Raw genomic sequence first — 21,544 nt, 5'->3', positions numbered from 1 at the left:
GCAATCGAATCGGAAAGTACGCATATTTTAGTGGTAAGCTATTATTGGAATGGCTTGATTGAGTCATGACCGCTCAGGGGAAAAGTTACTCATCAACGGTTTGGGTGTTATCTGTGCGGCTATTAGACATTTTCCCATTAACATATAGTATTTTTTTGAAAGCACAGACATTTTATAGATAACGGAAAAGAAAACCCCTACTGTTAATACAACACAACTCTAAATTATTTTATAATTTACATACTTGCTAAGATTGAGAGCAAAAAAGTTATCAAAACGGTTCTATCGATCTCAAATCAAATTTCAATCTCATTCACTTTCAAATTATAAAAATTCAGATGAAAATCGAAAAGTTAAGTCAAAACAGGTTATATTTTAAATGGTTCGTGTGGAAAAACGAACTCGACAAAGCTTTCGTCTTAATTTCAAGAACGATTCTTCTCAGATCAACAATTTTAGATATTATCCTTGTATATTCTTAATTTTTCATCTATTTGGCTTACCAAAAAATAGTTTAAGCCGCAATCAAAATATTAGATAGTGAATGCAAAATAATAAAGATTTTTCTGTGTGTACTTCCTTTGTGATAAATCTTTCTCAGTGTGATATCCCGCGGTACTTACCAATTAAAATAGGTTTGCGACCCATGACAGTTGCGCTCGGTGCCGCACCACTTGGATTGCTGGAGCGCCGGGCACTGCCGTCCGCCCCTCTTGCCGTGCTTGATGACCTTGCGGTAGCGGTGCATCTCGCCCACGCCGCAGGTTTTGCTGCAGGCCGTCCACTCGGACCAGTGGCTCACGCGGCAGTCGCGACGCCGCTGCGCCATGCTGCGCCTGCGGGCGGCATTACCACCTGCACCACCCACTCCACCACCCTGCACCATCTTACCACCTGCGGGAGGGGGCGGTGACTGCGAGGCTGTCGGGTTGGAGGCGTTCAAATTGCTGGCATCTGTGGCACGCCGATAGCTGCTGGCGATGCTCTGCAGGATCGCGTGCTTGTCGTTCTTGGGCACCACGCTGACCACCTGGCCAGGTGCTGGCTGCAGGCTGTTGTTGCTGCCGTAGCTGCAAGTGGATAATGTCAAGGAATTTCATTGAGCTAACTTTCTTGAAGGCCAGGGCTATCGAATTATCTAGGTACTGTAATTACGGCATATACTTAAATATTTATTTAAATTAATATTAATATTATTTAAATTAATATTTATTTTAATTAATATTCTTAAGTCTACTGACACATTTGTCAGTTCCTAATCTCAAATGCATTTCCCAAATGATAATCTCTAAAATACCTCAGTGCTAGAATAATTTAGATTACAATTTCCTAATCTCCACAAGTGGTTCTATTTACGGAGCATATTCCTTGGAAGCCAAAGCCCAGCCTGACAGTACCCACCTCTCTGATTTGGCCCAGTAGCTTAACTTGCCGACGCTAAAAGACTGCCACATTACACATACGACCCGTGTGCCGCCGCCCTCATTCCTCCTGCCCTTTCAAAGGTGTGCACGTTGCCTGCTCACGTTTGTTATTTCAGCACATCAACTGTGGAAAATTTCAATTTAAATTTGCCTTTTGCCAGCCTTCGTGCTTCGTGCTGGCTGACAGCAGACACACGGAGCCCGAAAAGCCCAAAAAAGCCCGGCAACCGAAACCTGAGACCCGTATACCATTGGAAGCCGGGACTCGGGACTTTTGGCGGACCCACGCGCGAACCACAATTCCCAAGCCCCAAGACCCGGTTTCCAGGACTCCCCGCCTGTCGCGCAACCAGGACGTTTGGCTGTGGCGCTGCCTGGCTTCCTTCCTTCCTGCCATCCTTCCTTCCTTCCTGGGCAACTTCCGTGTTTTGTTTCCTGCAGTTTTTCGTTTATTTGCATACACATGCCGCGTGCAAAATCGCGCAAATAATAATAAAAAATCAAAAGGCAGACGAACAGGCAGCTCAGCAACTTTGACGAGGAAGAGCGAGTGGAGCGCCAAATAAATTGGCAAAAATATTAAAGGACCGAGTGGTGGAAGGCGCAGAACGCCATGGGCCCAAGGAAAATAATGAGGAAAATTCCCAAATTGAAATTACATACAACAATGTTTTTCCCTCCGTCTTCCCTCAAATACCTTTTGCCTTATTTCGTCTCGAGTTTTTGCCGAATTTTCTTCCTGGGAACATGGAAGTTATTAGCGACAATTTGGTTCGATCATGTTCACGGCAATTACTGTTAGATGAGCACATCAAAATGTATTAAGTAAATGCTGTTCCAGGGGCAATTTGCATTTCCACAGCCCGGGAAAATTAAGGCTGTGCCTCAGCCGTCGGACATGTGACGAGAAAATTGCTCTTCGGTCCGAGGCGAATTGGTTTTCCAAATTGAAAAGCGACAGGAAAATGGCATTAATGCAATAATTCAGTTTGCTCACATTGCATAAATAAACTGGTAATTGTTTGGAATTTGTCAGGCTTCAATAAGATTTTTTAATAGGTGCATTGGCAATCATCAGGGGAACCCTTATTAATTTTATTCATTCAGTGAGCACATTCAATTATTTTTTTAAATCAAGAATAATAAAACGTATAACAACTTTTGACAGACTTTTTGTGAGTAAAAACTTTAATTGACTAAATCGAAACTATTTTATTTCACTTATTTTAGGGCGTAGTTAATAATTCTATTTAGAAGCACAGTTTTCCATTTCCTATTTTCCATTTTCGCAACGCCATCAGAGAATCGTGCAGCAGAAAACCTCTCCCTGGGGCTGGGCGTAGACAGTGGCCACCGGTGGCTGGGCCCCCACCACCACGGTGGGCCTCGGGGGCGGCATCATGACCACGGGTGGCGGAGGTGGTGCTCCGATGACCACAGCTGGCGGCGGCGGTGGCCCAAAACCGATGCCCACTCCCATCGGAGGAGGTGGTGGCCCACCGATATTGATGCCAACATTTACGCGAGGCGGTGGTGGCCCGTAGGCGATTCCGGGACCCCTGGGTGGCGGTCCTCCGTATCCACGTCCTGGTGGTGGTGGCATCTCGACCGATGGCTAACTACTGACTGACCAGCGGTTCAATTGGGCTCTTGAGTTGGCCTCTTATCGCCGCTTTTGCCTCGAGTGTCCGCTGGTAATTAACTATCAATTACTGTGATTTTTTTTGGGGGGCTTCTGTTTCCGCTGATTAGATATGCGATAGGCGGAGCTTACATTCCCAGGCTGATAAGAGAAAAACACCAGGTGAATGATAAGACTTCGATGATACGATATGATATGCGTGGGCTCTGATTCACGGCCCCCGTGTACTTGCCTTGGGGAAAGCCCCTGACCTTTTGTTTTAGGAAATGGTGCACTTGCAGTGGCAGCACTTGCGTTTCGGGGGTTCGTTGGGTAGGTCTCGTTTTTGCATGGGAGTAGGTTGCTTGGTCTCCTGGATTCCTTGCTCCTGCTGCGGTCCCTCGGCCAGGGCTGCGCTCAGGGAGTATCGCTTGCCAAACTTGTCGGTACTTTGCTCGGAAACCTCGCCCACCAAAACAGTTCCAATGGGTGTGGCAGGCTGTACGATTTCCTCGGTGACTTCGATGACCTCAGTTACTTGCCCATTGTTGGCAGACTCCACGACCACTTCCCTTTCCACCACCTCAACAAAGGGAGGATCATCTATGACCAGATCGGTTAGGATGAAACCATTAAGGGGTTTCGCTGGTGGCTTGGCAGGTTGTGGTGCTTGAATTGATGTAACCTCCACGGACTCTACAATCACCTCCGATTCTCTCTCGCTTGGTGGTGGTATTCTGAGCTTCAGTGGTGGACTGGGTGGAGGAGTGGGAGTTGGAGTGACCTCCAGTGAAGCCACTATCACAGCCGTTTCCGCCAGGCTTGGCCTGGGGAGGAAGCCCCCTTGGATGGGCCTTTGAAGTGCTGGACTACTTGGTGGCGTATTAACTGGTGTGACTTCCATAATCTCCACATAAGCCTCGGATTCGCTCAATCTTTCCACCTCCACAGTCGGACTATGTGGTGCCGTATTATAGGGGGTGGCCTCCTCAACCTCCACATAGCTATCAACTTCGATTAGGCTTTCCCGGGAAATGAAGGGAAACTGTTCGGGCGGAGGTGAAGATGCTGGCGTAACTTCCAGCGACTCCACAACTAGTTCTTGGACCAAACTGGAGCGGGGCATGTAATCGGTGGTCACTATGGATTCTTGTGGGGGATTGGGTACTACCTCAATCTCTTCCACAATTGTTTCCTGAATTACAGGTTGTTCGGGCTGTGTGATTTCAATATCCTCTACGGCACTTTCAACATAGCCAGTATCTGGGATAATGTTAATTTGCTGGGGTGGCTGATAGGGAGGATTAACTTCTGTGACTTGTATGTTTTCCACTATCGACTCTACGTAGCCAGCACGGGGAGGAAAATTAAGTGGAAGTGGTGGTCGGAGGGGAGGATCCACATCTTCCGTGACTTCAATGTTCTCCACAATCGATTCCACAAAACCAGATCGAGGTGGAGAAGGCAGTTGAACAGGAGTTTGCAAGGGAGTCCCATACTCTTCCTCCACTTCTATGTTCTCCACAATCGATTCTACTAAGCCCGTTTGAGGGGCTAAGTCATTTGAAACTGCAGGTTGGGAAGGAGCCAATTCTTCAGTTACTTCCATACTTTCCACAACAGACTCTACGAATCCAGATCGAGGTGGGTAGGCACTTGGTGTTGGGCGACTTGGAGGAGGTTCCACTTCTGAGGTTAGTTCAATATTTTCTATAATCTCTTCCACTTTTCCCGCCTGGGGAATGTATATATCTTGAGCAGGGAGTACGGCTTCTTCTTTTACGACTTCTATGTTTTCTACCACAGATTCCACATAACCTCCAGTAATATTTGTATCCACAGGTACTTGTAAGACAGGTGGGGATGGTATGACTTCAATGTTCTCAACAGTTGTTTCTACAGAGACTGGAGCAGAGTCAAAACCATCCGCTGGCAAGAGAAATGGAGAATCATCCACTTCTGACGAGACTTCAATGTTCTCCACAATTTTTTCCTCAGTATCAAAACCATTGGGCGGGAGTAGAAACGGAGAATCAGCCTCAACACTCTCCACAATGGATACCACCTCCTCATTTCCTGAAGTATAACCACTTTGATTTACATTCTGAACGGGAGAAACTTCATTGATAACTTCTATGTCTTCCACAAAGCCCACCCGAGGATAGTAACTTTTTGGAGGTGGTGCCTGCGAGGAAATAGACGCCGCAGCAACTTCTATGTTCTCCACAATCCTAGCCACAAATCCGGGTTGTGGAATGAACTCCGGTTCCTGTTGAATCTGCGCGGGAACCACGACCTCGACCTTCTCGACCACAGTCTCCGTTGGGTTAAGACTGACCCTGGGAATATAACCTGTTGGCGGTCGAGAAGACTCCACTGACTCTACGAATACATCGGTTTGGACTACCTCTGCAATGGGAGAAAGCGGAGGCTGCTGAGCCACTGGGAAGAATCCCGTCTGCACTTGGAGTTGGGGAGGTGCATACGGTGGAGGATCCTGCTGGTCAATTATGATTTCCTCCTCCACCAGCCTGGTGTGCTTTTGGGATTCCCTATAGGATTCCTTCGTCTCTGTTTGCCAGACCACGGTTGTGAACTCATCTGAAGCAGATGTTGTGTCGACAACCTCCTCTGTGTCCACTACATCCTTCTCCGGCGAGAGGTCCAGATCTGTGGAGGGATTGGGCGAGGCCTGGTTCCAGAAGGGCTGCGGTTCCCAGACCACATTGAAGCCCACCTCTTCGGTGGGTGTGAGGAATGGCGGTGAGGTTTGCGGCAAGGGCGGTGGTGGTGAACCCTTCTGCTTGTGGTGATGGTGCTTTCTGGGCTTTGATCCACTCTCCACTAGAATCACTTCCTCCTTCTCCACAACCTCTACATTCTCCTGCCGCTCGTGGTGGTGATGATGCCTGTGATGGTGATGATGATGTCGGTGCTTGGGGGCTGGGGATCCATCCGCGTTCACTATCTCGATGATCTCCTCCTGGACCGTGCCACTACTGGTGGCTATCGTTTCTATCGTTTCGTTCACACTCCGCTCCTCCACAATTGTCGTTCTCATTTTGCCGCCGATTAAGTATTCCGTCTCGTTTTCGTTTTGGCCATTAACTGAAACCCCAATTGCTTTGTTCGGCCCCATTTATACTCGGTGTTTATGTCATGGGAAATGTATTTTCATGCGTTAAATCCTTGTACCGATAAGATAGTTACTATATCTAAGCAATGTGGCAACTATTTGCCTTCGACCCCGCCTGTGTCTGTGTCTGGGCCTCTGGAAATTGTTAAGGCTTATGTTTGATCGAGTTTTGACCGTGATTTCCGCACGCTTACCAGTCGCATTCTTCTGTAGATTCTTCTGCTGATTCTGATTCTTCTGTCGCTGATTGTGGGCTGCACTGCCTGCGATCACCGTGAAGGTGGCTGGTGGGATTCCGGACATGTTGCTGGCACTTAGCTCTTTGCCCGATTGCCGGCAATTCCTCTACTTTTATAGGCCACCCGCGACAGCGCCCTCGATAAGATAGTAATTACTTTGAGAACTGGCCCGAGCATTCCGGTTACTTGGCAGGCACACAGATCCGATATCTGGGTTCCCCGGCCTTTGTCTCCGACCCTGTCACAGTGCCAGGGAAAGAAAGGCGAGTGGGCGTTGTCTCTTGGCACTCGAACACGTCCCGGGCTGGTGGGGATTGTCATTAAATATGCAGGTTACCAGTGCCAATGGTGCCAAAATCCACTCCACCAGCTTTGGCCAAAAGTGGCACGAAAATAGACAACGAGCCCAGAAGGGTATGGGGAGGCAAATGCGGATGAGACTGGAACTGTTAGCAGGGATTAGTTGTAGTTTTCCCCGTCCGGAGTTTTTGGGATCCAAGGAATAGGGCGGCTTTTTAAAGATGCAGCATTACCCAGGTACGTGCCACTCGGGCCACTCTCCTTCGGCTCTTTAGTTCCTTGGAACTGAGCCCCACCAGCATTCAACACCACGCACCGCCCACCACCCCAACGCCTCCAAAGTGGTGTAATGTGCTTTGAAGTGTGCCAGAAAGCTGTTTTCCTTCCACCCACTCGCTTGTTTTTCCAACAGCTCCGGGCTCTTGGCACGTTGCTTTAAATATGTGAATGCATACGTACACAGAGAGTGTTGAAAGTAGTTGGACTTAAGTTAGGGGAAAGCACTTTACGCATATGTTAAATAGGGCCAATTGAGGCGCTTTCTGCACTCCAAAACAGATTACGAATACGAAACGTGGCATTTAAAGCTCACTTTCGGACAGAAACTGTTGAAGCCGCTGGCTAAGTGTTTAATAAAATTGGTTTTTACTTCTCCGACATTTTTTGAAGACAACAAAAGGTAAGTTGGTAAGGGTACTTGGTCATATCTATTGATTAATCATTTGTTTTTGCCAATCGATAATAATTATTATAAGATAACACATTTTCTTTACTTTTTGTTTACGGTTGGCTTAGCACGGTGATTTTTTTTACCCATTTTAAGGCTAGAAGCACGATCTAGAGGTTCGAAAACCTTGAACTGTTAAACTAGGCATTACAAAATAAATGCAATTCTTAAAAAATATTATGCAAAATGTAAAACTAAAGGTTCAGAAAAAGTAGAGTTTAATAACTCATTGTATTAAAAGTGATGACTATCTCATCTAATATGTGGGTAATATGTTTATCATTACTAAGAAAGCAATATTAAATTAAATTGAAATTAAACCAATTAGTTTCGTTTTTTGTTATGTTAAAACTATTGTAAAATGTAATTTTAAAATTCGAAAACTCTGCAGTGGCTTGCAACCTGCAGTACCTAAATACTTTTTGGTCAGTTTAGATGGTTGAGTTACCATGTTGCGCAAAGCCAATTGCAATTGGCAACAAAGTTTGGCAAACAAACGAGAGCTTTTATGAGTGTTTCCTTTGTGGGATATTTACCCTATTAAAAGTTTCCTTTTGCCGAATTACATTTCTAAAATACTCTGGTATTGGGTTTTTAATGGTTACGTTTTCGGGCACATTTGCAGCACTTACATGGGATTCATTTTGGCCAACAGCTGGGACCGGATTCGCTGCCTCTCGTCGTCGTTCTGCTGCAACTGTTGCTGCTCCGTCTGGCGCTCCCGCTCGATGCTGGCGGACAACTCGTTGTTCATCTCCACGTGATTGTGCTCCGCATCCAGGTGGGTCTGGGTCTGCACCGTCTCGTACTTGCGATCGTCCTCGGCAATGTTGAACACCTCGCTCAGCTCGTACTCCTTCAGCTGAAAGTGGGAAGCGAATGGGAGGGTGGTGGAATGTTAGTCCCCGTTGGTCCAGACACATGTGCAGCATATTAATTTACGGGGATTATGTGCCCGGCATCAGCAACTCGGTATTCGGTGCGGAATGCCAGGCAAGGACCGGGAGTACAGGTGCTCTTAACGCGCTGCTAATTTCAATTTGTGGCAAATATTGACACAGCCACAGGGGTGCGGCAGCGGTGGGGAATGGTCACGAATCCCTATGGAATTACAGGGTACTTAAAGCGCATGGGGATTTGGTTTAGACAAAATAATATTTGTAATAAGACCTTGTATTTTTAAATGTGACCATACAGTGATTATACAAATTTTACCAACCTATCAACTGCTTTCAACTTTAAGGTACAGTCACACAAAAAGGTAAAAGACAAAAAATCTTTTGAAAGCTTTCAAATTTATATCTACATAACTTTCTCCTTTTTCAGCTCAAAAATCTAGTAATTTAATATCTATAAACATTTTTTAAGGAATTGCTGTGTATAAAACTATTAGAAGAAATTGCTATAAAATTTATTTTTACCAAAACTGATACCTTGTACTTTTTCATTTGCCAAAAAAGTCCTCTAAGTCAATATACCCCATTTTCCAAACCCTTATCGAGGGTACAAAAAACTTTGTTTGGCGCGCTGTCGCGCATTTTAATTTATTTGTTTGGGCCGCTGTCATTTTCTATACACAATACGCATTGTTATTGTAGTCCCCTCCGCCTTCGGGTGGCTTATCTTGGTCTACCTCTTGGAACCTCCATTCTGCAAATGCGTCGACAGCAGCGCCAACAACCACAACGAAAAAATCTAAGGCAAAAAAAAAGTAAAATAACAAACAAAAATCCAGGAAAAAGAAAACAATACCGAAGAGCCGCGTGTTGCTTTGGTGGCATTAAAATACACAATAATCCAGCACACACAAAAAGCTAGAACGCGGGACGGGGGCCTGGGGCTGGGGCTGGGGCTGGGGCTGGAAAAACTGTGAAATTCCTTGTGGATTACCCGGACGGCGAGTGAAACCCTCAGCATTCCCGGCTGCCGAGATTACGTGCCTTTTGCCATTCACTAAATGACACACAAATATTCCAGCGATTCGGGCTCGAGCCCAGAATTTAAGAATTTAATGCCCAACTACCCCCAGCTGTGGGGGAAGCAAATCAACACATAATTACAGCAGGACCTGGGACATGTGCTGGCCATGGCCATAAAATAACGCATATAAGTAAATAACTTTCCATTCTGTTGGCCATAAACAAAAGTCGGCAGCACTGGGCGCTTAGGGCAATGGTAAAATGGCAGACTTTTAGTTTCCCTAATGCGAACTTTGATTGCCCTGGGGAGGCAGTTGTAGGGAAAACTTATAAACGGTCTGCTGACCACTCAAAGTTGAAGAATATAAAGCTTAAGCAATTATTGTCGGTCCGGTTCTTAATTGCTTTTTGTAGTAAATTTAATAATAACCAAAGAAATTAGAGATAATAAAATCAAGTGTGAAGTATAGTGAGAAAACGAGAGTAATTTTATAAAATGTATTTGAATATGTTATATATTATTTGAACCAAATCATCAAAGTCCAAACAACGCCACTTTTCAGCTGAAGTACCCTACCAAAAACGCCCCCAAAAGGAGTAGACGCTTTCACACGCCCACTCCGAAAGGCCTAGAAAATAAAACTAAAATTAGTAGTGTCAAAAAGGCGTTACAATAATACGAGCTGCAGCAACAATAGCACACAGGGCCGCAGCAACAAATAAAGAATAATGACCGCACGTACGTACAGTGGGCAGCCCCGCCCACGAAGCAATTCCCCATTTCTAGATATATAAACTGGCCCTATGAAATAAACTATGCAAACGTAGTCGAAACATCTGGCGACGGCTGAGGGGGAAGGGGAATGGGGGACAAAATGGACGTAGAGCCCGAGGCATAAATTTTATGGCCGCTTCCTTCGGCCACACATAAAAGCAATTTTGATGAGCGACCCAGGGCATTGTAGCCGTAAGTGCGCCACTTTCTGGATGTCTTGGATGTCCAGCAATATAATTACAATGCTCGAATTCCAGCCCGTCCTGCTCGCCATGTATCCCTGCCCCGCTCTGTTGGGGCGTTTTTACTGCCGCCAAGGGTTCTTTGTTGCAGGAGCAGGAGGTCCTGAGCTGCTGCCTTTGTCCTTTGTGTCTGGCAGGCCTAATGGATTGGCATTTATTAAGGAGTGCAGAATAATGTTTATTGCAGCGCTTGAAAACAATGGCAGTTCGGCTGTGCCTCTATAGGCTAATGCAGGACATGCTTCGGCGTGGTAAGTGAAATTATCCTTAGGGCTTGGGAATTCAGTTTGGCAATTCAATCAGTAAGTATTGAACAAAATTTCTTAGGCTGGCAGGCCGTTAAATAAATCTAAACATAATTCAATATTTTAAATTTCCTTTAAACCTAACAAATAGTTTGTTTTCCAATTATTTTGCATTTGTATTAAGCTACATATTACCGTAATAAAACTCAGCTAATAACGCAATTAATACGTATAAAACTAGCTTATATGCAATTTCTAATTCAATAAATTTCTATGCCTACGCAATAGAGGCCATTATGAAATACGTGTGATAAGGCTTCTAAATTTCCATTTTCCATTAGCATTTTATCATACGAAATATGATTATTAATGTCATTTTTAATTCCATAACAAATTATAATTCCGATAACAATTTATAACAATTGTACATATTTAATTGCCCCCCAAATGTATGCTATGAAATGGCTCAACATTAATTTCTAGGCCCGTGACTGTCAGAATGCTTTAATTTGTTTACATTTCCGCTTAACACACATTTGCCTGGCCCTGGAATGCTGGCCCCAATAATTATAAGGTAATTAGCATTATTTCCGGTATTTTTTCGTTGGCCATTTCGTATGCGTGCGTTGGTTTTTCCCGGATCCAAGCTGCGAACTCCACTGATTTATAAAGCGCATTAACACGCGGCCAAGGGAATATACGCCCTTCGCACGCACACCAGCTCACAGGGGCGCACACACACATGCACACAAACACGCACGGCCATTACACATGTTTGCGTGGCGAGAAAAGTGGCTGTGTGTGTGCGAGTGTGCGAGTGTGGTAGATGCTGTTGACGCCATTGTAATGCTAATGGCTCATTAGCACTTTGATTTTTTCGCTCTGTATATTGTTTTTTTTTTGTTTTTTGGGAAAAAAAGTCATTAGGGTTTCCCGAGTGCTGCGAAGTGCCAGGGGGAAAAGGCATTTCGACTGCTAATTTGCTGTTAATTAACTTGTTTAACCTTTTCTTTTTTGGTGAGGGGTCAAGGGTCAGGGGATCGCTTCGCCGCCACTCACCTTGATAAACTGGAACGTGGCGATGGGCGGCAATCGCTTGCTCTTCGGATAATAAAAGCTGCCCGCAGGATGGCCAGGATACCGCGAGGTGATCCGGTAGATGACGCCCTGCGGAGCCGTTGGCCAGTTGGGCGCCGTGAAGGTGAAGCCATTGTCCGTGCCCGCATCCAGGGGATCCAGTTCAACGGTCACCGTATCGATCCAGGAGCCCCCCACACAGAGCTAAGAGATGGGGGAAATTTAAAGAATTTTTAGGTACACTGAGGTATATTTTAAAAAGGAAAAAGAACATATAATCCGTCTTAAATTGCTTCAAATTGCGTAGCAGAATAAAACAATCTATTTTTTCTATAGAGCAGAGACCCTATGCTTAACTAGTCAACCAGCAAATTGGTAATTAATAAAATATTGGGTAAAAAATGAACATGAAAATGGGTTAATTAAAAACAAGCTCTAGCCAAGCAATTAACTATTAGCATAACACTGAATTGAATAAATGTAATTAATCAAGGGAAATAATAACAACCCTTTTGAACTGCATAGGCGACAGGAATCAATTTTAAATTGCTTCTACATGAATTAACTTTAATTTTTATAGTGTTTATTCATAACAGAATCAACTAAAGAAAATATTTCGATTGACTATTTTTTGGTTTACTGTACAAACTATTGGTGTAACTTAAATGGAAATCATTTCTAAGACCCCTAATATCACTAAAATTCAAATCATAGGTTTTCTTTCTATTCTGGAAATGTGTTATGTTGGTCAAGCTTTTGTCCTGCCAATCATCGAGTCCCCATTGGAATAATGGGCCTGCTCTGATTTCTGTGATTTCGGAGCCGTGCTCTCACCTCGAACGAATCCACGCCGATGAACCAGTCCGGCGAGGGAACAATGCGTGTCATTAGCGAGACCAGACTGTGATTGCTGTCGACAAACACTTTTGCCTCACTGCGTCCGGCGCCCAGTGGAATCGCCGGCATGCTGAACTCGTCGAACACGCTGCGTTCCGGGTTGGTGCTGGTGGAGCCACTGGATGTGGTGTTGAAACTGGACCCAGCCGCACCTGGAGGGGATTTTCCCGTCTGCATCTGCATCTGCATCTGCTGCTGCTGCTGCTCGCCGGCATTGCTGTCCAGGAGATCCGTTCGCCCCGATTCCGCAAACTGTTTGACAGCCGCCGTCGCCGGCTGTCCGATGTGGTACAGTGCATAGTTGGCATTGTGGGTGCGACCTGCGGGCGAGAATGGACCAGAACGGAGCTCATCAGTGGCGAGTCATTAAATTTTAATGAGCTTTCAAAACCAAACAGAAAGAAATGCTGAAAATTTGCAAATATTTGCAATTTAGCAGCTCGTTGTCACCTCCCCTTCCGCATGGCCCCCTTTGAAGATTCGCCGAGAGCTTTCAACTGTTTGAAATGGTGTCAACTTAAGTGGCAGATTACGTATACGCAGCGGCGGGCGTCGAATTAAAGCGACATTTTTTCACCCAAAGAGCTAAGCGTTAAACGGTTGCCATGGGAAATGGGAAATGGTATGGGGAATTGGGAAAATACTTAAACGTATGTAAAGGAGTGGCAATAACGAAGGGGATTTTCCGTTGGCATGGGGGAGTGGAGTGCGACCAAAGGAAGGCATACCGATGTTTGGTTGAAGATAATAAAAACAAGTACTCTACAGAAGGAAATTAACTATTAACTACGTAGTAATAACACCTTGAGATAAAATTCGAGTGCTTGAGCACTTTAACTTTAACTTAAAGAATTCCTGTGGATTGCAGTCCACTTAGTGACGAATTAGACCAGAAGAGTGTGAAAAGCCAACTTCTATAAATAAAAGTTGTAGTTTGTTGTATCAAATGTTTTTCTTGAAGCGAGATAAAAAGCTAAGAACGACAAAGAATCTCTAATATAAATCTCTCGAGGAAAATGTGTTATACGAGCATCATATCACCAAACCATCGAACCATTTGAACATCGAATCAACATTTAGTGGATTCATTTAATAAATTCAAACTATCAAAAACATTTTAATCAAATATTTATATTTTTGCAAACATAAAATAATCTAATTTTAAAGCGCTACATTTTCCTGATAATGCAAGTTCCCAGAGTCCCATTTATTTGATTAGCTCCTGGATAAAGTTGGCGCTCTCTATATTCAGCCAGCCAAGTTCCGTACCATATTTACTGCTCTTCCTTTCGCCCAGACTGCAAGTAATTTAAAACGGCTGCGCTCCAATTCGCGCCGGGCCTCAAAGTCGTTGGGGTCTTTGCGGACTGTCACGTGAGGAACCACCCACCATCGGAGGCGCCACCACCAACTCCCCGACTGCAGCAGCCTTTGATGTTGGGGCTGCGGTTTTCCGTTTGCCCACGCCCCCTTGGAGGCCTCAGGATCTCGGCCTCATCGAGCAACCTCAACACCAACGGCCCTCCGTCGACTCTTATTTGTCTTCAATTAACATTGCAACATGCCACTTGTGCCACTTTTTCCCCTTTGTCGCAGTCTTTCATCTGCCATTGCATTCTGAGATATTTTCCTTTGCGCTTTTCACTTCGTTCCTTTTCCGCCTTCCCACTTTTGTGCTTCGCCCTGCTGCCGGCTTATTTATTAGTTTTCCTCGCTCTCTGCGGGCGCATTTTTAATTTACAAGTTTTGCTGCGAGTGTAAGACTGCGGACTTCTTTCTTTGACAACAAGCCGTGACGATGATGGCGACAGCAGCTAATGAAAGACTAAACTACAAAGCGCATTTTTTGCCTTTTCAACTTTGCCGCTGGCATTCATCACTGCGTTTTTCATTATTTTCTTTTTCCATTTTCATCCTCTTTCTCCGTCTGGAAACTATGTCAAATGAAATATTATTTATTCGCCGGCATACTTGGCCCCACCTGCCCGGCACTCTGGGTAATTGACAAGTTCTGTAGCGAACTCTCGGGTCACTGCTGTCCAATGGATTGGGACAAAGTTGCCCAAAATGGTGCGAGGGCGTCTGCAGGTGAATTTCTGAAAAGTTTCTCGGGATTTCCACAGATTTTCCTGCATGGCGGGGTGCGGGCGAATCGGGCTAATAAATTGACTCTGCGAAAGTGTGTCAAATATGCCAACGAGTTTCCATGCTCGGCATCAACATGTACAATGCACCTTGTACATTCTGCACACATAGCACTCATTTCAATAAGGGAATTAAATACAGTGGAATGAAGTTAATTTAACTTTGGCTTAAATGGGATACAATTAAATACAATTTTGTAATCATTTGATCTGTATTTAAAGCGCTTCTTCAGGAAAACTCTGTATCTAAAAGGTACTTAGTTAATTTAACTTAAACTTAAATAGGATTATAAAAGAAGATATTCAGCTCCTATTGTTTGTTTATTTTTTAGATACTTTTCAAAAGGAGTATTCAAATCCATACCAAATTTTATAATAATTAAAACTCTGTATTTAAAAGTTGCTCAAGTCAATTTAAATTTAACTTCAATAGTATTAAACTTTTTCATTCAGTCATCTTCATTTTCATTTAACATATAATTTTGTTCAGTATTCAAAGCTATTTGCATTTTATAGATTTACCAAGCCTATTTATCTCTCTGATTTGCCACTGTCACCTGACAGCTGTCGAGAAAATCATTAAAATGCCCAATTTCTACTCAGATAAAGGTCAACAGACCACAGCTGCTCACCTTCGAATGCTTTCGCTTTCCCAGGCGAATCCACAAAATTTAAGCACATATATAAACCGAACGCAACGGTCAATCAATTACAGAATGGCCACAGAATAAGCATAATAAATTTGCAATTAAATGCTTAAATTGTGCAAATGGTTTCCCGATATGGTGACGCGCGGTCTGTTGTCGGCGGTCACCGGATGGGCCCACCAATGCCAAGCCCACACTCCTGAAAACGACCGCATATCGCACATCTCGGGGCGGCCAGATAAATGGCCGCTGTAAAAACTGGCATTTCTGGGCTACTGCGATGAATGGCGGGGGCGTAATTAATGCTTAATTATGCACATTAAAAGCCAAAAACAGCCACCGAGCTGGCGGAAATTACTGCCGAGCAGGACTCACGGCAGCAGGGCACGTAATATAAATGCATACCACGTATGCCCCATAAATTTCAGTTAGCATTCGAATGAAAAGACATTGCGCATACGCCGCGTTGGCCCTCGTCCCCCGGAAGGCGACTATGTTCGCCTGGCTCTATCTCCTCTGTCTGGTCATATCATAATTGAAAATCGGCAGCATAACATAACATTGATACGTAATATCTAAAATGTGCAATCTGGCAGCTGGCCAAAAAACAACTCATGAGCAACACCCATGAGTCATGGGTAAACTTTCCCTTGGCCAGCGTATTGCTTTTTAATTGGCAGAAAAATATGCTTCGGGCGGGGCAGAGGTATTAATAAATGCATAAATCCCACCAATATGACACACATTTCATTCAATTTATGACGCACAGCTGACACACTTTTCCCACACTATCTCAACAACACCCACACACGCGCAGCCATTGACTTTTGTCAGGTTTTTCCTCTGCGAAAAATGAATTACGAGTCGCCGCTGCCTTTTTTCTGGGCGCTTGTTTTCGTTTGGCTGGATGCTCAATTTCCTGCGATTTCCGTCACGAAAAAATTTAATTATAGGCAATAAATTTGAATTTAATAGTCGAGGCATTAAGTCGCCGGCGGCGCGCGGGCATTGTCTCTCGCCTCTGGGAAAAACAAGAAGGAAAATAACTCGGATATCCAAATAAGAGCAGGAGAGTACACATAAATAAGCCAAGAGAAGAAGAAGGATTAACGCAGCAGCGGAGCGGGCAAGTGGCAGGGGGAAGTGGGCGGGAAAAGCCAGTGAAATGGGTGTGTCAGCACGTGTGCCGTTTGATGGAGTGCCGTGTGTGTGGCTACGGTTATAGCCGACGCTTAAATGTTAAGCCCCCGGCAGAAATTCATCAATGCTTAATTTTCCTGTGGGAAAATGAATGCCTTTCATTGCAGGCTCGTACATCTGTCGGTTGTGATGCAATTAAACCCATGTGAAACACACAGTTACTCTAATATTTCCATTAAGAGTGATGAATAAGTTTAATTAGAAAGCCGAGTTTGATTGATAGCCACTCAAACCACTCTTTGGCTCTAAAATTAGCTCTAATCCCATTTCAATCCATCGAGCAGGCCACTAATTAAAAATTCATTTTCCCCACTCCCGGCGACTGTCTGTTATTTGCCTTTCTACTCACGCAGCGCACTTAATTATGTATGTCAAATTTAATTGGCTTGTCAGTCCAGGCAAATAGCAAAACCCGAAACGTCGACAGACACGCTATAAATATATTACTGCAAAAGCAAAACAAGAGAGGGGCTGAGGAAAATATGATAGAGGCACACACACCCCTGGCGTATACGTAATACCTGTGCTTAATTTCCATGCGAGTATCATTATACGCTAAATAAATATTTGCATTTTACCTAATTTCAGCTGGCTCATCTGCCGCATAACATCTGCATTTTAAAGCAGCCGAGCAGGGGAGTGGCAAATCTCTGACATTGTCACATGTCAGGAGCTGCGGCTCCTGCCTTAAGACACATCCCGGGTGGAGCGCCGCCGCCCACAGTGACATTACGCATACGCCGCATCTGCTGGATGCAGAATGCAGAACGCAGAATGCTGAATTTCTCATGCGCTCAATAAACCCAGGGAACTGGAATGAGAATGGGAATGAGCTAGTGCAGCTGCAACTGCGACTGCGACTGCCTGTTAATAGTAATTTCTGTCATATTTGCCAGTGGCACTCGCAGTCACGACTCCCGATAAAATGTCAACTTGATGTTGCCGGCGATGTGGTAACCTAGATTTCGCTAAGGCACTAGCATCAACACTGGGTACGTGGGAGATTTCCAGGCTTCGAGACCCCCGAAACACCCACTTTTGTTCCCTGGCCAACCGCAGACACGCAGAGAATGCAGAAGCTTCGAAGACCTGGCTTAAGGATTTTATTCCGAGACAAGGACATCGCTTTAAGTGTCATATGGAAGTGGCATGTATGTTCTAGATAAATATTTTATCCATAAAGCTCTTTCTAACAGCCACATACTATATATAAGAAATCGGAATTTATGCGTGTTGATAATACTTATGTAGAACCATAAAACTTGTATGTCATCTAACTAATTCGAAACACATGGATATAAAAAGAAAGTGTTTGAAGAGCAATATTTATATTTTTTAGAAAAGATCGCCTTGTCTATCGACCATATATTTACTACCATCCTGTTCTTCTTAGCACCTCCTGCATTTCTCCCAGTGTGCGGTTTCATTGTCAGCCTTCTGGGCTGCTCTTTTAAGTTTAATGTCTGCAGGGTTGAAGGATTTTTAGTTGCAGTTTGTGGCTGCCTCTCGGCCTTATCTGTGTTAATTAATGCGTGCAGCTACATGTCGGGATTAGGCCAAGATGTGCCTGGGCCAGAAGCCATCAGCTGGCCAATTATGTTGGCAAACACGAGGGCTGGCATTAGACTCGTCACTTGTCCCCATTTTCTGCCAGGCTGCCAGGCTCCTCTCCTTTCTCCTATTGACACCCTCACAATGAGCCGGCGAATGTTTGCGTGAGGAGGCTCAAAGGGGATTACAAACGAAATTGACCAAAAACATAACAAGCTAACAAGATGCCTGTTAGCTGTTTGCCTGCGTAAGAGCCCCCTATCACAATGCCGGGCGGAGCAGCAGCAGTTTATAAAATCATGTGACAAATGAGGGTTGCTTAGCCTACTTAGTTGTCCTGTCAGCTGTCCTGCGACTGGGTCTCCTATTTATCTGTCTGGTCCATCTGTCATTTGTCTGGCAGCACATGCTCCTTATGACGCATGCCTCACTGTGGCAAATTGCAGTGCCAATTACTTGCCATTTTGCAGCTTAATGTGGATGACAAGGCTCGTACTAAGAAGTCGGAGTCTTAAGTTAAGTGAGTGTTTTGTGTGTGCCATTTGGTGGCTTACAATTGTTGTACTCTTGAAAAACCCCTTTGGAAAAATCAAATTAAATGATTTATTCATTTTAAAAATATAATTTTTGAACCAAATTCGGCCATAATATTAAATACTGTTTATTTTATAGTCTTACTTTATTTACTCACTTACTTTGCCTTAAATTCCAATAACTTTAAGTTTGGTATTTCATTAATACAGGTTAGGACTACCCCTCGACCTTTTCCCAATTTGGCTTGTAATATCAAAGATACATTTTCAATTCCAGCTATTTGCACTGTTGTTTACTAATGAATGACTTGGAGATTGTGCATCGATATCTTGTTTAAACTTAGGACTTCACATTCCACCTGCAAATGTGCAGGGTAAGTATTGATTTTGCTGATATGCTTAGTGTCTATTTGGACTGCGTGTTAGATGGCACATTTAAGGGAGCTCCTTACAATTCCCCGGCTCCTGGATTCAACACCTAAGGGTATTTCCCTGCCAATCTCTGCCCCCTCTTAACAATGTTTTTTTCCTGTTGCCGCCTGCTGGTGGCCTGTTTCCTGTTCCTTCGGCTGACTGAAATGGAATGTGTGTTGGGTTTTTGGCTTACTTTCTGGCTACATTCATTATAATGGCTTATTGTAGCATGAAAAGTGTGTCAGTCATGTTGGACTGCAATAGCGAAAAGGAAAATGCAGACTGGGGAGCGAGGATTGGAGGCGGGGAGTGGAAAAATCGGAAGGAGGAGCACCCGGAGCCCAATGATTGTGGACTGAATGCATTGTCCTTTGTTTGCACTGCACTAAGCAAACACAAAAGCCAGACATTACCCACGCTAGCACACACACACGGGCAGAAGCTCATCCTTCACACACACACAGGGGCAGGCAAGGACATTCGCCGAACGACACACAAATTGATGAGCATCGCGTGTGCCGAGCCTTTTGTTATTTTTTCGCCTCCTTTCCTTTCATACTGCCCACAGTTTTTGATTGATTTCTTGCCGCAAGTCAGCGACATTTCACAAGTCACTCAAGCCCAACCACCGCCCACTTTTCAGCCCACTTCTGCACCCACCTCCCCCCCTGGGCGCTGGCACAATTCCCGCTCGTAAAGCGGCTAAGGACAATAAGCCAGAGTCATAAAAACAAACTCAAATGCGAGGAACGCACATGCACAGACACTTGAGGACGCGCATTTAACTGAAAATTTGTGTTGTCGTCAACACATTTGTTGCATTAAAATAATTGAACAAAATTGTAAAACAAATACCGGGCCACAATCATCAAACTCACAGAGATTCGGTTGGCAATTTGATGTGCCTACGGTAAAGAAAAATGAAATAAAATCCTCATGAAAATTGTTTCAAGGAAATCGAATTCCCTTCAGGCTTTATGAAAATGAAATTTCGGAGCGTTGAATTCGATTTTAAATATTAATTTCAACACTTTTGCTGCCAATGTTTTATATATTTATTTAGAAGCTTGGCAGTTGCCCATGTGATTGCATTAATATTGCTGATATTTGAGTATACATAGAGTAAGTATGAGTAAACATAAATTCAATGTGAAAAATTAAGAATTTTAGTAGACGAAATAAAATGTTCAAGAAGAGTTTTTGAAGGAAATTGAATGCTCTTCTGATTCAAGAAATTGTATAATAAATATTAAGATGAAGTAGAAAAGCATTTTATTAAATGTAAAATATTAAGATTATCCATTTTGCTGCACTAATAAGTGATTGAAATAAATATAATAGTGCTGTGCAGTACAACCTTGTGATTCATATTTATTAAAAATGACTGATTTATTAATCTAAAGGTTGATTGAAGTGAATTTGCTATTGCAAAAGGGAGAAAACTATAACATAAGCAACAGTTCTCCAGTCCACAAAGCCACTGCTCTGGCGGTTTGTGCATAAAATAGTTGATGAATAAGCCCCCGAGAGCTCGTATCACTGCATATTGCAACCGCACAAATGCTGCTTTGCAATCCAATGCAGAAAATACAGCAGAAGGGCTCCACTCCTGACTTGATCCCATTTGATCCGACCCGAATGCAATTTACCTTTTACACTTTTCCGTCTCTCGCGTTGCGACAAAGTGAAAATTAATTAGCAGCTGGACCCTTGGACAAATCCAAAACAAGCAAAGCAACTATGAACAACAACAACAACAGCGGCAGCCAGGAAAAGCCAATCAATAAGTCAAGCGGTAAGCTTTGCCCATTAAATATGCAATTAGAAAAGTGGGTGAAGCGGGGGGCTATCATGGCGGATACGTGCTGTCCGGGCCAACTTTAATTAGCAACTTTATTTAATTAATAAATTTATTTGGGGGCACGTTACAGGCACACATACAAAACAATTCGGGCATTGTTGCAGCTTAAAATGCAATTGCAATTAAAGAGCAAAGTTCAACAAAATACTCGTGCATTATGCACAACCACAAACGAGCAAATAAGGCTGTGTGCGTTAGCTTGTTTGCCGTGTGTGCGGGTGGGTGTGCATGCGTGTGTGTGTATGTTGCATGTTGTATGTTCTGTGTTCGCTGTGCTCTGCGCATTGCCGCGCATAAATAAACAACGCAAATTTGCAAATATAATGCACATGAAATTTACAAAATGGCTGCAGAAGCAGGGGACCCACGTGTGTGTGTGTAGGTGGGAGAGAGGGTGCCTGGGTGTGTGTGTGTGTGTGGGGAGAGGGCGGTGCGGGTGGAAAACTTTTGGACGCGCCAACAAGTTTACACAACAAAATGGCGGCACCCATACAGGTGCACGCACGCACACACACAGGAGTGCAGAGCAAACAGCAACTAAAAACGTAAAAAATGTATATGTATACGGGGGTAACAAAGTTCTTTTCCGGTA

General features: G+C 44.0%; 3 protein-coding genes across 4 annotated transcripts in view; all 3 read right to left on the bottom strand.

Moving 5' to 3' along the window:
* Positions 1 to 21,544, bottom strand: part of LOC108022816 (spondin-1) — a 45,966-nt gene that overhangs the window by 1,077 nt on the left and 23,345 nt on the right. Inside the window, exons 2-5 of the mRNA XM_017091953.2 lie at positions 12,540 to 12,922; positions 11,688 to 11,909; positions 8,080 to 8,309; positions 624 to 1,070 (exon numbers count right to left, since the gene is read on the bottom strand). Of these exons, the coding sequence (XP_016947442.1) occupies positions 624 to 1,070; positions 8,080 to 8,309; positions 11,688 to 11,909; positions 12,540 to 12,922 (1,282 nt within the window). The remainder of the gene's footprint in view (positions 1 to 623; positions 1,071 to 8,079; positions 8,310 to 11,687; positions 11,910 to 12,539; positions 12,923 to 21,544) is intronic.
* On the bottom strand, positions 2,498 to 3,027 carry LOC108022817 (actin nucleation-promoting factor WASL). Its single transcript, XM_017091954.3, has one exon. It carries the CDS (start codon positions 3,025 to 3,027, stop codon positions 2,722 to 2,724), a length of 306 nt encoding a protein of 101 aa, XP_016947443.1. The 3' UTR covers positions 2,498 to 2,721.
* LOC108022815 (titin) lies at positions 3,070 to 6,502 on the bottom strand. Of its 2 annotated transcripts, none has more exons than XM_044091893.2 (3): positions 6,376 to 6,502; positions 3,318 to 6,316; positions 3,070 to 3,207 (listed from the first exon to the last, which is right to left on the bottom strand). In XM_044091893.2, exon 2 carries the CDS (start codon positions 6,182 to 6,184, stop codon positions 3,326 to 3,328), a length of 2,859 nt encoding a protein of 952 aa, XP_043947828.1. In that variant the 5' UTR covers positions 6,185 to 6,316; positions 6,376 to 6,502; the 3' UTR covers positions 3,070 to 3,207; positions 3,318 to 3,325. The 2 variants fall into 2 exon arrangements, with proteins under 2 accessions (XP_043947828.1, XP_016947441.1); XM_017091952.2 differs by having other exon boundaries at positions 3,123 to 3,207; positions 3,299 to 6,316.

This window comes from Drosophila biarmipes, chromosome 2R (genome assembly GCF_025231255.1).
Source record: "Drosophila biarmipes strain raj3 chromosome 2R, RU_DBia_V1.1, whole genome shotgun sequence".
NCBI classification, from domain to species: Eukaryota; Metazoa; Arthropoda; class Insecta; order Diptera; family Drosophilidae; genus Drosophila; species Drosophila biarmipes.
This window is presented reverse-complemented; position numbering and strand designations above follow the sequence as displayed.

What these genes read in the sequence shown, in the direction of transcription:
- LOC108022817 (XM_017091954.3), bottom strand. Translation starts at nt 3,027, where the DNA reads ATGCCACCACCACCAGGACGTGGATACGGAGGACCGCCACCCAGGGGT.
- LOC108022815 (XM_044091893.2), bottom strand. Translation starts at nt 6,184, where the DNA reads ATGGGGCCGAACAAAGCAATTGGGGTTTCAGTTAATGGCCAAAACGAA.